This window comes from Rhinolophus ferrumequinum, chromosome 22 (genome assembly GCF_004115265.2).
Source record: "Rhinolophus ferrumequinum isolate MPI-CBG mRhiFer1 chromosome 22, mRhiFer1_v1.p, whole genome shotgun sequence".
In the NCBI taxonomy this organism is placed as follows: domain Eukaryota; kingdom Metazoa; phylum Chordata; class Mammalia; order Chiroptera; family Rhinolophidae; genus Rhinolophus; species Rhinolophus ferrumequinum.
In genome coordinates, this window is record NC_046305.1 from 50098996 (window position 1) to 50113106 (window position 14111).

Below are 14111 nucleotides of genomic sequence, written 5' to 3' on the forward strand. Positions count from 1 at the left end.
GGTCCCTTAAAAGCGGCAATGCTAAATTTTCTCTCAGTACCGTGATTAATATAGTTGATGTAATGTCACAGCCCCTTCAGTTCATTTAAAGCAGTTAAGTGTTGCCTTATAATCTCTTCAGTTTCCTCTTACCAATGCTAGTTCTAATTCATTCAACATTTGAGTGCCAATTAATTGCTAGCCACTATGCTAGATATAATACACAAAGGTACATAAGATACAAAGGTACATCTCTGCCTTCAAGCCACTCACCATCATTTACTGAGCACCTATTATGTATGTGGCCAGTTCTGGGCCAGGCCTTAGGGATCCAAAGATGACTAAGCCTTGAGCATACAGCCTAGTAAGGTGAGACAAATAAGGACAAAGAAGTATTGGGGGCTATAATGGAAAGTATGTACAGAGGCCACAGGGACAAGGGGCAGGCAGGCAGGGCGTAGAGAAAGTGACCATCTGTAGTTTGACAGATGAGGATTTGCCAGATGGGAGGGGGAAAGCAGAGCCTGATTCTTGTGGGAACTGCAAACAGGATATGACTAGAAAATCGGGCATGAGTCCTGCCAGAACTGAGGCTGGAGGGGCAAGGACTGGTGAGGCCTTCCTACACTGCCAAGTAGCTTACATCCTGAAAGCGATGGGAAACAAAATGGTAAGAGGGGTGTTTTAGAAAAATCACTGACAGCACTGCAGAGAACCAGTTGGTGGGGGCAGGGCTATTTGGAGAGTTGCAATGATACCTCAGGCAGAATACGAGGAAGGCGTGAAGTAGGGCTGGAGGATGGAGGGACGCCTGGCCTCGAGCAAGTTGAAGGAGGCAGAATCTGCTGCACTCGCATTTGGTTGAGAAGGGGAGATGTCAACATGTTCTCTGGGTGTCTGGTTAGGAGACAATGTAATTAATTCGAGGCGATACCTGCAGTAGCGTGCTGTGGAGGGGTGCTCAGAGTTAGCCCATGGCTGGCGGGAGGTGATAAGTGAGTCCAGAAGTCTTTCAGTCTGGGGTCATGGTCCTAAACAGAAGAGGCGGTTAGAAAAGGGACCTGAGGATTTAGAGGTGGTCTCCTTTGTCGCGCATTAACATTACACCCAGGGATCATCCCCAAGGGTCACGCCCAAATTTCCCCGACGTTGGGGAAGCTGGCTTCCTTTCACCCCGCGGACCCAGGGGACGCGCCGCTGGGCCAGCAGAGGGCGCCGAGCGGGCCGCCGCGACCCGGAGCCACGTAATGGCCGCGGCGCGGGTGCTGCTGCTCCTGTCCGGGCGCCCGGAGTCGGTGAGCTTCGCACAGAGTGTGTGTGGCCTCCTGGGCGCCGGGCCCGAGCTCGGGCCGTGGCCCACGCACTGCGGCCTGCAGCGAGGGCAGCTGCTCCTGTCGGCCAGGCCGTTCCCAGGCGCGTCGGCCAGGCTCCCGCTCCAGGTCAGGAGGAGGGCCGCCGCGGGGCGGGTGAGGGCCGCAGGCACGGCCTGGGAGCGGTGGGCCGGCGGCGAGACCCGGGCCGGCCCATCGCCCCGACTCAGTCCCGGTCACAGGGTGTCTCCCAATTTTGAAAGCCCCGCCCTCCCTCTGAAGCCCCTCCTTCCCGTCGCGCTGTGTCCCCCCGTTTTAAAAAGCCCCGCCCCGCCTCTGAAGCTTTAACCCACACGGCTCCCTCCCGCCAGCGACCCCCTTTCTGCCCTTTTGCGGCCCTGAACCAGCAGCCCAGCCCACCGGGGGCTGAGCTGCCCACGAATCGAGGCGTGGATCTGGGTGTGGCCATCATTCTGCAGTCCAGCGACCAGACTGTCTTGTTGACCCGAAGGACACGCACCCTCAGAGTTTCCCCCAACCTCTGGGTTCCCCCAGGTGAGCGCCCTGAAGACAAAGCCCCAAGTCCTCGGAAGAAACTTGACCTTCACCCAGCAATGCTATTCCTTGTCTCAGACCAGAATATATTGAGTAGGCCCAGAAATGTGGTCTGTGCCATAATCACAAGAGGCTGCAAGTGCATCTGTGCCCACTGGAGGGGGGCAGTGTCAACAGTGATTGCGGGCTCCTGGCCAGGAACACCACCATTCACCTATTGGGCCCACTATTGTTGCAGGTGGGCACGTGGAACTTGATGAAGAGGTAACCAATCAGCTGACCCCATCTGGACCAGAAGACCTGTCTGGCACCACCTTGGGTGCGGGCTGAGGTGGGGCAAAGGCCTTGGAGGTCAGGCATTGGCCTCTGACCTGCCCTCTCTCACTGCCAGCTGTTGGATGGAGGGCTTCGAGAGCTTTGGGAGGAGAGTGGACTACAGCTACCCCAGGGCCAGTTCTCTTGGGTCCCTCTGGGGTTATGGGAGGTAAGACAGGGACCTGAGAGAGGTCCCTCCTTATCTAACAAAGAACCTCAACAACTCCTGAGCCACCAAAACCCATAGAACAGCCCTACCTGCCTTGGCCGCAGGGTTAACGATGGAATGGGTGGTCTAGAGTCCCTGAACCCACAATCCTCACCCGTGTCCCTCCTGTACCATCTCTACCCTCCACTTCCTCAGCTGTATTTACAAAGTCTCAGAAAGAGCCAGGAAGTTCACACGTGCACTGTTTTCTTCTCTTAGTCTGCCTACCCTCCTAGGCTGAGCTGGGGTCTCCCCAGATACCATCACATCGTTCTCTATCTACTTGTGGTCTCTCAGGAGTCACAGCAGCAGCTGCAGGTAAGGTTGCCAGTGAAGGAAGGAAATGGGGGCGCAGGAGGCCCAGGAACACTGTTCTGACTATTCCTAAGGTGGGGAAGGGGGAAAGTCAGCGATAACCAAGAAATCCAGTGGCCTCTATCCCAAGTTTCTCCCCACTCCACCTGTGGGCAGGCTGTGATCACAACAGGCCTCCCAAGAGAGGCCATGATAAAGGGATCAACGTGTCTGGCTCCAGGCCCGGATCCAACCAAACCCAAGTGAGGTGAGCGCCTTTATGTGGCTGGGACCAGAAGTGGCAGCTGCAGTAGCTGCCACAGAGGATGGGACAGAGACACCCAGACATCTCTCCCAGGGCCTACCACCCTCTGTACTGTAAGTAAGAGCTTATCCCTGAGCCCCCAACACACAACACGTTGAGAAGTTAAGCTTCTAGCTCCTCCTTGGCATGGGGGAGGGGAATTCTGTGCAGTGGGAAGCATTTAGAGGGTGAGTAAATGAAGAGAGCACGAGACCAAAGACACTGCCCATCCAACTGCAGGCGTACCTGCTCCGACTAGAGTGCGCTGAAGATCTGGGTTTGTGCCCCTCTCCCATAGGGGCCAGTCATTTAACCCTCCTCGAATCTGTTTCCTTTCTGTAAAACGTTAACACGCACCAACCCCTCCTGCCGTGGCTGGGGGCATGACTTGGATATGGAAGTGGGCTAAGCCACAGGCACAGGCCAGACAGGCTGTCATTATGCAGTGCGGTGGAACTAGAGCATGATGGAGGAGCTCGACCTCTGGCCTTGCCCGTGTCCACACTGCTCCGGACGACCCCAACCACCACAGAAGGCGAAGAGAGGGTCAGCACTGGAACCAAGTTTGCCCTCAGGCTCTGGCTGCAACATCTGAGCAGGCAAGGGTGAGGAAGGGCCGGCGAGGGTGAGGAAGGGCTGGACGGCTCCATGGCATTGGGCTGAATGCGCTAGTCTTTTTGTGGGCATGGGGGAGAGGACGAAGGAAAAAACAACTGCTCTTGGAAATCCTCAGTGTGACACCCCGACCGTGTGCAAGTGGAGCTCATGTGGACCCAGGGCCCGCAAAGGAAGAACAGAACGTGGACCCCCTCCCCCCAAACCAGGGATCTGGAAAGCCAAGTGCATAATCCCCTCCCCAGCCCACCTCCGTGACACTCACAGAACATTCACAACCTTTATTATGGGTAAGAACTTTGCTACACCTTTGGGAATCAAAAGTAAAATTACAACAGAGGTCCCAGGCCCTGGGGGAGCCGAAAAAGGAGATTGGGGAGAGCACAAGTGTCCTCCTATCTCCCAGGAAAGGTGCAGAATGAGCCAGACCTACCCACAGGGCCATGGGCCTTTAGAAGCTCAGGCCCTGGGCTGGTCGGCCTAAGAAACGTGGTGAACTTAAATATATAAATAGAGAGAGCCCCAGGCAACAGGCCAGGCCCTGCTCCCAAACCCCTGGGGACCAGGGCTAAGGCCTTATCTCCTCCTCAGTCATACTGGGAAGTAGGAGGCAGGGGAAGTCATCTTTGGATGTATTTTGGTTTTTCTTCTTTATGTACAAAAAATCTGCAACCCAAAATAGAGTTCTCTGTCCATGTGTCTGCCTATCTGTTTCTCCACCTGTCTGTTTGGCCAAAGAAAATGGAATGGACACGAAGAAACAATGGCTGTGGGGAAGGAACCGAGCCGTGCGTTGGGGGAATGGGAAGAGAGGGCATCTGGGGGACAAGGGAGGGGCCCCTTCCCCACGAGGTTCTAGACAGTCAAAGCTGAGGATTCAGCCCTTCCCCCAACTCACATCCCACCCCATCTGCCTCTCACTGCCGGGGTTAACATCCCCAAAGGAATGTGCCAGCCATCTAAAGACCATTTCCAAAAATAGACCCCAAATGTCCTTAAAAAGAGGTTAAATATTAGTCCTTTGGGTGCTGGCCTCGTCAGGCAGAGATGAGGCCAAAAACAAGTGTCCATGAAGGTCTTCCTGGCTTTGGCCAAAGCCCCCCCAAGAAGACAGAGTGGCCAGGGGTCCGGACGCCGCAGCATACTTGCTCAGCACTGGGAGACAGCAAAGGTTCCACAATCCAGGGGACTCAGTCCAGGGAAATGATGTCTGACCGGCAGCCAGTCAAAGAGGGACCTGAGGGCAGGGGTCCTCCGTGCCCCTCCCTCAAGGCCCCCCCAGGAGCCACAATACTACTGACACGGCCAGGAGGGGGTGCTGGAGTGGTGCTGCGGTGCGAGCTCCCCAGTGTGGGGGCCAGTGGGCCCAGGAAGTGGGAAGGGGTCCCTCGGTACTGGAAGAAATGGCCAAGGGCATCCTGTTCATCTAGCGAGGTGATGACGGAGGGACCATAGTGCTGGGAGGAATGAAGGGCACAGGTTAGGGCTGTATCCTGACAACACGCCTTCCCATCTCTCACCTCAGGAATAGCACCTGGGGTAAACAAGCCCTCTGGATCCCAAGGTGTTCTCTGAGAAGCAGGACAGCCTCTCGCTGACCCTTTCCCTACTCCCCTACACCGCCCCCCGACTCCCTGCCTGGAGACAGCCCCTCCACCCTGCTAGGTTCTTGGCCTCGTGGGCGTCTGAAATGTGAGGAATGTCCGGTTGGGGCAGGCCTGGTACTCAAGTGCGCATGGCGTGGGGGTGAGCAGGCAGCGGCAGGATGATACCAAAATCTCTACACAGAACAGTAACCGGGGACCCAGGAACGCGTGAGAAGCTGAGGAGGTACCAGTGGGGCCTCGGAAGGAAATAAACAGCCTGCACCCTCCCCCCTCCCTCACAGAGCAGCAGGGTTAGGACTCCAGGGAAAAGGAGAGGGAGGGTGCCCATCAGGGCCCAGAAAGGAAGCCTCAGAGATCTGACATCTCCATGGGAAGATCAGGGCCACTTACCTGACTCTCAGTCTGAAGGAAAGAAAATAAATCTAAACCTGGTAGGAAAAAAAAATGAAAATCAACCTCCTGTCTGACCCCTTCACCGCCAAAGAAACACCAAAGAAGTTCATGGATTGTGGCCCTTTGCAAAGACAGCCAGAAGGCTTGAAGAGGAGCAGGGGTTCCGATCTGGTTCTGGGGAGGATGCGGCAGTGTGGGGCCCCGCCCTGTGATCAGTGTCCTACCTTGGATGTCGGCCCCCAGTGGGAAGGCAGGTGGGTACTCGTGTAGGGGCAGACTGGACAGGAAGTCCCCGCCCAGCGTGCCCATAGCAGGGCTCCGTAGCACCGAAGATGGCTGGTGACCAGATGTCAGTACTCTGAGGAGAGAGGAGGAGCTGGGGTAGCCAGTGACCCGCAGATGCCCTGACCCAGCTCAGCCTCCCACATGCCCTCTCCACCCCAGGGTTGGCACACTGGCCAGAAAGCTTCGCACTTCTTCCTTGGTCCCTTCTGCTATAGACTCAGCCTGCTTCCTCATACCCTTTGCTTCCAGGTAGGGCCGGGATGGCAGCTGAAGTGACAGGGCAGTGCTTCTTGGTCGGGGGCAGGTCCTCCTCGTCTGACGAGCTTTCTATTGTCAAGTCGATAACTTCAACCTTCTTCTTATTCTCTGACGGATTGCCCTCTTGGACTGGGCTGTACTGGAGGCCTGTGGGTGGTAAGAAGACTGTGTCTCAGAGAAGAGGCCACCCCAGACTTAGCTGTGCTGGGGGACAGGGGGTCACTCACCATCCAGCCCATACCCTGGCGGGGGGCAAACCTCAGATGCCTCCTTCTTGGGTTTCATTGGGCACCAGGAGCCATCTTCCATGAACTGGATCTCATCACAATCCGAACAGGAATTAAGAATCTCCATGAATAAACTGGGGGGTTGGGGGGAGAAAAGGGAATTCATGGGCTGGGAGATGGCTGGGACAGTCCCCAGGGAATTCTGGGACTCCCTTTCCTGAACCTCAGCTTGCTCATCTATAAAACGTGGGTATTACCTACCCTACTGACCTCTTTGAGTTGTTATTCGAATCAAACAAAGCATGTAAAAGAGCTTTGCAAACTTTAAATGCTAAGCTTTAAAACAAACACATTTTCAGCACCTATTTTGTGTAGTACTAGTTTCAAGACAAAGGGAAGAAGGATGCCGAACTCCATAAACCATCTGAAAAAGGGCACTGGGCACAAGAACCATAGTGTGGGCTCGGGAAGGGGGTCGGAACTAGCTCGATCAGCACACGCTTCAGAAGCACTTGCCTGCTACGCTCAGGGAGAGCTCGGCAGGCGAACATTGTAACAGTGTGGTCCACTGGCTGTGCCACTTAACAACAGAACTGAGCAAAAGACTCAATCTCTCTAGGGCTGTTTCTTCACCTGTCACGCCAGTACCCGTCATGGGGTTATTAGGAGGATTCAGGGAGAGAAGGCCTGCAAAGTGCTCAGCACCACGTTTAGCGTACAGTAAGTCCTCACGGCTGGAAATCCCCAGTAACAGGCATAGATGTGGGGGAGGGGCCCGTGGCCGCCCTCGGTGAGAACCCGGAATGCAGAATGGCCCTACCCATCAATGATAAGAGATTCGTAAGGAGCCTTCTTGTCGCACACAGGACATGTCCACGTTGGCTTCTTCTCATTCATCTGTAGATAAAGGGCAGCATCGAAGCTCTGCAGGTGGGCACAGGTGAGGGCACGACAAGGGACCGTCAGGCGCATCTTCCCCAGCTGAGGAGAAAAAGTTCTCTGGTCAGAGTCCCCACACCTCCTCTAAGAGCCCAGGAACCATCCTCTGAGTCCGGAGGCTTAACCCAACCCTCCTCCCGCTTCTCTTCTCTCTTGTACCCACCGGACACATGAGTGACACCCGGAGACTTGTAGTGGCCACCTCACTGTCTGGGTCAGCGGTCAGTTTCTCCTTGACTGAAACAAGAGTGAGGCCAGAGCCATGGGGTCAGCAAGGCTAGTGAGGGAGCCAGGAAGGAGGCAAGGCCAGAAGCAGATGGCTCTGGCTGACAGACAGCTGGGGAGAGGCTTTGGAGGCCAGTGGGATGTCACATGGACTTATGAAGGCTGGGTGGAGGACAGAGATTTCATCATCCCTGAAGATGCTTAAATACAGCTGGGTGACACTTTGGCAGACATGACCTAGGGGGAATTGAAGCACCACGAGACAGTTAGATTGGACGATCCTTAAGATTCTTCCCAGTCTGGAGAAGCCATATTCCAGGGGGGCCAGAGTTAGGGTGTGGGAGGTGCAAAGCAGATGGATAACTGGGAATACAAGAGTGTCACTCAGCACGTGGGAGTGGTCTGACTTCACAACCACGAAATTGGTAAGGGAGATAAGGGGAGGCGTGGGCTTAAGGTGAGAGGTGAGATACATTGTCCTAAGAGGGGTATGGGTTTGATTGTCAAGGATGGAGGGCCAGGGAGACTTGGATCCAGATGAGAGAGGGGAAGGGAGCGGGACGCTACTCACTCAGTGCCCGGGAGTGGTCTGGGTTCCGGATGCCCTTTGCCCTGAGTTTTTGTAGAAGGGTCCCTGCAGTCAACTGCCTCACCAGGTACACAGACAAGGAGTAATTCTACTTGGAGGTGGGGGAGAGAATTAGCTTCTGCTCTGTGGGGGAGACAATTAGCTTCTACCACCCCCCTACCCTTTGTCCCATGAGGACCAGAGACAGCGGGTTAAGGCAAAGAGCCCCATAAAGAGGAAGATGCTTCCCGAACCCAGGACACTGGGGGATTCCCATCACTCCCTGCAGGCTTCTCAGCCTCTCTGCCTCAGCCATGCTCACCCGTCCAAACTCTGATGACCAGTTGACCACGATGGTGTTGGGAACAGTGGCCGAGAGTCGAGCCAGGGGGGTGATGTTGACGGGGCGGCTGGGCCGCTTGGGCTCAGCCCCGTTCTTGGTCGGGGGAAGGTAACCCTGGGGAAGGGAGGGCCTGGTCAAGACATCTTGTCTCGGGTTCCTCACTTCCCGGAGGGAAGACTAGCTCAGTCAATTTTGTGACTCACAAAAGTGGGGCACTATCGAAGGGTTGTGGGTGGGGTTCATTCCTGGGGGAAAAGGAGTTTCTTCATTGACCAAGGAAACAGGAACCCACTCACTGAGTTCCGGAGGAGGAAAAATAGGGCCGCCCCATTTCGTCCGACTCTCAGCTCTGGGTGTCATCGCTTCTGAAGAACCTTTGGGTGGAACTAACACCCCTCCTCTGAGTTCTGACAAAACCCTTGTTCAGCGCTATCTTAATACTTTCTAGATCATAGTGATTCGGTCAGTAAACTGAGCACCTACTATGTGCCAGGCACTGTACTAGGCATGTCTCTTTCACAACAAGTTTGTAGTTAATATTTAGGAACTGAAACAGGGAAGGGGTTACTGCCAGAAGAAGGAAAAGAGCATTTACCGGCAGGGGGCACAGTTTCCCATTGACCTTGACAAAGAGGTTGGGGGGAAAATAATCCTCCTGGGGGCAGCTGGTCTCACAGAGACAGAACCTGGGAAGAGATGAGAGAAGATGAAAGGGCAAGAGGCAGTTTCTTGAGCAGAATCTGGCAGAGAGGAAGGGAACCTCAGAAAATCAGTGGTAGGTATCCGTAGGCCGCAGCACCCAAAAGAGACCCAGGGCCAGTGGACACAGCAGAGTGGGGACATCTCCTAGGAGTACCTGTCATGCCCTTATTTCATTCCCACCCCCAACGGGAGCCTGGCAGGGAGGAAGGGAGGGAGGGAGGGAGGGTCCACTCACCTGAGCTGCACCTGTATGGTATAATCGCATTTGGCTCCTGGCAGAACCTCTCTGTAATAGAGAGGGAGAGGTGTCAGTATGCAGCCCTTGGAGGGCAGAGGTGAACAGAGACACAGAACTTAGATATGCAGAGGATAGTGAAGAGATGAGACATACAAGAGAACGAGCAGCAAAGCGAGTGCAGAAGGACGGACAGGGAGGAGAGCAGGGCAGAGAGAAGAGAGAGCAGGGGCCAGGGATAACCGCCCGAGGATGAGGCAGAAGGACTGAAGGATGATTCACCTGGATGTGAGAATCTGCTGCACTTGCTGGGGAGTGAGGGCAAAGGTAAAGTGCGCTTCCTCAAACCGCTGGCTAGAGTTGGATGCTGAGGACACAAAGGGCAGTTACTCCCAAGCCTGTGCACAGGCAGCCGCAGAAGTCGCCCCATCCCAGGCTGCTGATCCCACAAGAATAAAGCCTACGAGAGGCTTGGAGACATGGAGTCGGGAAGGCTGAGGGACCACAAAGAGCCATACCGAGGGTGGTGGGCCGGATGAGCTCCCCATAGACTTCATAGAAGGGCAATGGCTTCATGGTGACATCAGGGTGCACAGGCTGGGGCAGAGGGGGGTGCACGTCCACTTCACGCTTGGGGCCCAGCAGCGTGCCAGGGGCCAAGAGGGCTGGGGGGATGGGAGCTAGAGGACCAGGGGAGCCTACAGGAGGGGTGCCAGGGGGCAGAGAGAGCAGGGAGAGATCTGAGGGCCCCAGGGTCTTCCGGGGGAAGCGGCGGCGGTAAAGCTCTTTGATCTTCATTTGGACGCTGGGGGCGCAGCTGGACTTGAGGAGGTGTAGGGCCTTAGCCAGGAGCTCGTGCTTCCGTCCACTCTTGTTCCGGCCAGCAAAGCCGAGGAGCACCTGGAGCTCAGACACCCGGAAACTCATCACCATGTGCTGTGGGCAACAGAGAAGCTTGAGAATCCTATCTTCCATGGGCCTGTCCTGCCGAGGAGCCTGGGGCAGAGCTACCAGGGAGGTCAATGCCTCTTTCCCTCCAGCACTGATCATAAAGATGCTTTGCTGCCAGTGAATTACTGTCAGACACCCAACCTGGCCAAAGGGACATCTCAGTCCCATTGTAGCAACCCTCAGTCAACCTCACCACCGCCCCCACCCCCACCGCCCCCCCCAGAGCTTGAGCAACCCTATCTCCCTTTGCCTGGAAGCTGACCTGGTGGGGGCACGAGAGACAGCAAGCCATCCTCAGGCACACCTGAGTCCACTACAGGCTCCTAACCTCCATCCCCGCCTCAAACCTGGACGCTCCTTTAAGCTGCTTATCTCCTCTCCTGCTCTTTCTCAGACCTTCAGATCCATCCCAGCCTCTTGGGAAGAGGATAGGACACGGGGAGAAGGAGGGGGAGAAGAGGTTTTAGGCCAGACGCCCCACGGAGAAGAAGGGGGCCAGGTGGCTGGAGGACTGTGTCCCCCGCCCACCTCTCCAGACACTTCAGTCCACCTCAGCTATATTCCCCAAGCCAGGGTTTTCAGGTCAGGGTTCAATGCTCACAACTCCCCCAAATCCTTTCTCAGTGTATTTACTTAACCACCCCTCCCTCAGTCCTATTTTTCTGGGAGGGAAACAAGACCAAACCTTGGGGCGACGTGGCTAACGGTGAATCCCCAAGTCCAGGTATCCTGCCTGTTTACTCCATCTGTCAGGAGCAAATATCCTGCTAGTCTCCTTCATAGAGAAAAATGAGTGATTGCCCCCACCTCCCCACCTCCATAGAGGAAGAGGAGAGGGCATGACTCTAAATAGAGGCCCTGGGAGACTGAGGAGAAGGCAGGTGGCCCCGGAGAGGAATCACAAGCTCTCCCAAAGGCAGCTGGGCCCAGTGACTAGACCTCAGGCCTGCCCAGGGCTATGGCTCCATTTCAAAGGGCAGAACAAAGCCGGGAGGCAAGGGGATGAACCCAAAGGGTTTTTAAGGTTCTGTGAGATGGCCTCGGACATGGTTACTCTCAAGACTGCATGGCAGTGGGAGAACCCAAGAAGCTCTCTCCTTAAAGGACTCCCTTCTGTGAATCTTGAGGAGTGTGATGAAAAAAACTTGCTCCTATACCTTTTTGCCCATCCTTATTTCCTCTGTCCTGTGCTTATGTCCCCATTAGCTTTGACAAGAACTCCCCCCTTTCTATCCCATAGTTTCAGCCTCCTCTGTCTCTGCCCAAAGGTACCAAACTCAGTGAGGCTCCAGGACCTGCCTCCCGGGCTCCAGGATGCTTCTGCCCCACCCCTCCATCTAGCGCCTGCACAGCCCCGCCCCCTAGATCAGCCGCCCACTGGTACTTCCCAAGGCTGGGATCCCAAAAGCAGCCCCAAAGCCTCTACCTCTCAGCTGCATTTCCCAGAGGAGCCTCGAGTACGCCTGACCCCCAGTCCCACCCCTACATCTGCCCCTACTGTCGCATCTCTTGGCTTTGATCAACCTGCCCCCTGTGCCTCTACAGCAGCTTCTCCCCCTGACCCTACCCCTACATCTGCCCCCACCACCAAATCCCACTCCTACCCCGCGTCCCCGCCCCCTGCGCATCGGCCCCCAACAGCTGCAATTCCCCTCGGCCCCACCCCTCCATCTGCCCCTCGGCCCCGCCCCCGGAGCTCCGCCGCAGCCCCTTCCTCGCCACAGCCACTTCTCTCCCATCCCCAGCAGCCAGTTCCCGCCACGTCTCCAGCCCCCACCCGAGCCGTCAGCACCCAGTCTCGGTCGCTCCCCCGACTCGGCGGACCGCCGGGCTCAGTCCAGATGGGGATGGGGGAGGGGGCCGGTACCTTTAATTCGCCCAGCTCCGCCATCTTGAGACATCGCAGGCGCCCGAGCCCGAGCCCGAGCTCAGGCCCAGGGACCGGCGCACAACTCTCCACCCCGGCGCCGGCCGCAAATGCCGCCTGCTCCGCCCCGTCCGGCCCCTACACCTCCCCTTCCCGGCCCCGCCCGCCTGGCTCCGGACAAGCCCCAGCCTCAGCCCCTCCCACCACTCCGGACCCAGCCCCGGCACGTCTTTGGCCGGGATGCGAAACGGGTGGACACCGAGGGAGTGTACAGCCCGATCGCGGGGTTCCGGGGGGTAAAGGAGAGGAGGCGGGACAGAGGTGCCTGGGGGAGGAGGTTTTGCCACGCCGGAGTTAGGAGGGAATGAGCTTTTAGGAAACCAGCGTCTTGAAATACCGAGGGAAAGTATCGAGAACTGCTAAAACTTACAGAAATGGGGGATGGGGGAGCGAAGTTCCAAAATACCCTCCTCTTCCTCTTTACAAGTTTAAGCCGCTAAAATCATGAGTTCTGCCAACTCGGGAAATGGGTGAGATCCGACCCATTTGAGGGAAGCAATGGAGTCGTGAATAGCTCATTTCACGACGGCTATTCTCAATCCTTCAAACCTCCCCCACACACACCGCCCGCCAACCACCACCACCAACTACAATGTGGCTGGAGGTCCGGCCGCAGGACTCAGACTTGGCAGCAGAAAAGTTTGGTGCGAGAGCGTGACTTACCAGCTCGGTAGCGGGGAGCGGGGAGGGCGCTCAGAGGGTGGGCTGGGGAGGTGGGGGAGGGGGCCCGGCGCGGCTCCCGCAGGCTGCACGGCTGGAGGTCGGTCAGGCAGCTGGACGCTGCAGCCGCAGCTCCGCCCGAGCGGGAGCTCCGCCCGGCCCAGCGCTCCGGCTGGGGCCGCCCCCTCCCGGGTAAGCCGGCCTGGACTGCCGGCTGGCGGGGAGGGGGCGGAGTCTGAGGCGGGAGAGGGAGGGACTCGGAGTCAGGCTCCGGAGACTTTAACTCCTCGGAGTCAGCCGGCGGGGAGAGTGGACGTTCTCGGAGCTCAGCTTTTTCACCACCGCTCTGACCCCTTGCTCTGGTGTGCGGGCTTGAGGTGGAGGCATGCTGGAAATGAGACGGCCTGGACCAGGGATCTGACCGCATAAAGAGGTTCTGGGCTGCTAGAATCCAAAGTGTACCTGAACCCTAACTCTACCTGTGGTCTCCCACGCCCTACCCCAAATACACGGGCAGACACCAGAGACCCCACACCTTTGGTGTAGCTGAAGGTGAACAGAGGGGAGGTTTTCTTGCCCAAATATGGCATTTTTCTGCCCCTTTCTCAACTACTTCCCTTCTTCCAAAGCCTTGGACCTTCCAGAGGCCCCATCCTCTGCCAAGCTAATCCCTTACATGCACGTCTCCTGAAAGCACCAACTTCAGGGCAGTTTACCCAAACGAGTTACTCACAACAAACATAGCATTTTATAGTTGTTAGCTGGGACCTAAATGCTAATGTGTTTGTTCAATAAATAGTTGAATGCTGTTCAGACATTGTTAGGTGCTTGGGATATAAAAGCCTTGCAGGAGTTCTCAGTCTAGCAGCAGTGACAAGACACTTAATCAGCATACTATAATCAGCATACAAAAAGAGTGCTTTAGTAAATAATAATAATTCTCTCATCTAGTTTAAACCTTCAGTGTAATCCTCCCCCATGAGACCCCACCCAAGCCTTAGGCCTGAAGGTGCCAGCCTACCAATATCCCATGTACCTTCTAAACTGCACTATGCCCAACTACTTAGTGGATTTTTGTCCTTAGGGAAGATGTCCTCTTTCACCTGACACTCAGGTTCTTTCCTTGCTGCTTTGCTGCGAGCAATGGTGGGACCTCAAGCTAATCTGAATCTCAAGTATTTGGTCCCTAATCCCAACCATTGTCTCCAACA

The 14111-nt window shown here is 56.1% G+C and overlaps 2 protein-coding genes across 7 annotated transcripts; one reads left to right on the forward strand and one right to left on the reverse strand.

Moving 5' to 3' along the window:
- The first annotated feature begins 568 nt into the window (after positions 1 to 568).
- On the forward strand, positions 569 to 4277 carry NUDT17 (nudix hydrolase 17). 3 transcript variants are annotated; one of them, XM_033093073.1, is made up of 9 exons: positions 569 to 649; positions 1105 to 1418; positions 1661 to 1844; positions 2083 to 2108; positions 2236 to 2328; positions 2587 to 2685; positions 2903 to 3039; positions 3412 to 3570; positions 3699 to 4277. In XM_033093073.1, the coding sequence occupies exons 2-9, from the start codon at positions 1227 to 1229 to the stop codon at positions 3811 to 3813; spliced, it is 1005 nt and encodes a 334-aa protein (XP_032948964.1). In that variant the 5' UTR covers positions 569 to 649; positions 1105 to 1226; the 3' UTR covers positions 3814 to 4277. The 3 variants fall into 3 exon arrangements, with proteins under 3 accessions (XP_032948964.1, XP_032948966.1, XP_032948965.1); XM_033093075.1 differs by having other exon boundaries at positions 1700 to 1844; XM_033093074.1 differs by lacking the exon at positions 569 to 649 and having other exon boundaries at positions 1087 to 1418.
- On the reverse strand, positions 3847 to 13037 carry PIAS3 (protein inhibitor of activated STAT 3). Of its 4 annotated transcripts, XM_033093070.1 has the most exons (15): positions 12181 to 12269; positions 10999 to 11059; positions 9881 to 10298; positions 9645 to 9729; positions 9363 to 9413; positions 9021 to 9111; positions 8405 to 8539; positions 8086 to 8191; positions 7453 to 7526; positions 7171 to 7331; positions 6351 to 6484; positions 6102 to 6270; positions 5805 to 5938; positions 5578 to 5615; positions 4426 to 5037 (listed from the first exon to the last, which is right to left on the reverse strand). In XM_033093070.1, the coding sequence occupies exons 3-15, from the start codon at positions 10293 to 10295 to the stop codon at positions 4771 to 4773; spliced, it is 1860 nt and encodes a 619-aa protein (XP_032948961.1). In that variant the 5' UTR covers positions 10296 to 10298; positions 10999 to 11059; positions 12181 to 12269; the 3' UTR covers positions 4426 to 4770. The 4 variants fall into 4 exon arrangements, with proteins under 4 accessions (XP_032948959.1, XP_032948961.1, XP_032948960.1 ...); XM_033093068.1 differs by lacking the exon at positions 10999 to 11059 and having other exon boundaries at positions 3847 to 5037; positions 12181 to 12306; XM_033093069.1 differs by lacking the exons at positions 10999 to 11059; positions 12181 to 12269 and adding an exon at positions 12904 to 13037.
- Between the last annotated feature and the right edge of the window lie 1074 nt (positions 13038 to 14111).

Excerpts from the sequence above, each read along its gene's own strand:
- NUDT17 (XM_033093073.1), top strand. The coding sequence starts at position 1,227 with ATGGCCGCGGCGCGGGTGCTGCTGCTCCTGTCCGGGCGCCCGGAGTCG. Across the intron at positions 1,845-2,082 it reads CAACCTCTGGGTTCCCCCAG|GTGGGCACGTGGAACTTGAT; the intron begins GTGAGCGCCCTG and ends CTATTGTTGCAG. Across the intron at positions 2,686-2,902 it reads AGTCACAGCAGCAGCTGCAG|GCCCGGATCCAACCAAACCC; the intron begins GTAAGGTTGCCA and ends GTCTGGCTCCAG.
- PIAS3 (XM_033093067.1), bottom strand. The coding sequence starts at position 10,605 with ATGGCTTGCTGTCTCTCGTGCCCCCACCAG. Across the intron at positions 7,332-7,452 it reads GGGTGTCACTCATGTGTCCG|CTGGGGAAGATGCGCCTGAC; the intron begins GTGGGTACAAGA and ends TTTTCTCCTCAG. Across the intron at positions 6,271-6,350 it reads GCCAGGGTATGGGCTGGATG|GCCTCCAGTACAGCCCAGTC; the intron begins GTGAGTGACCCC and ends TACCACCCACAG.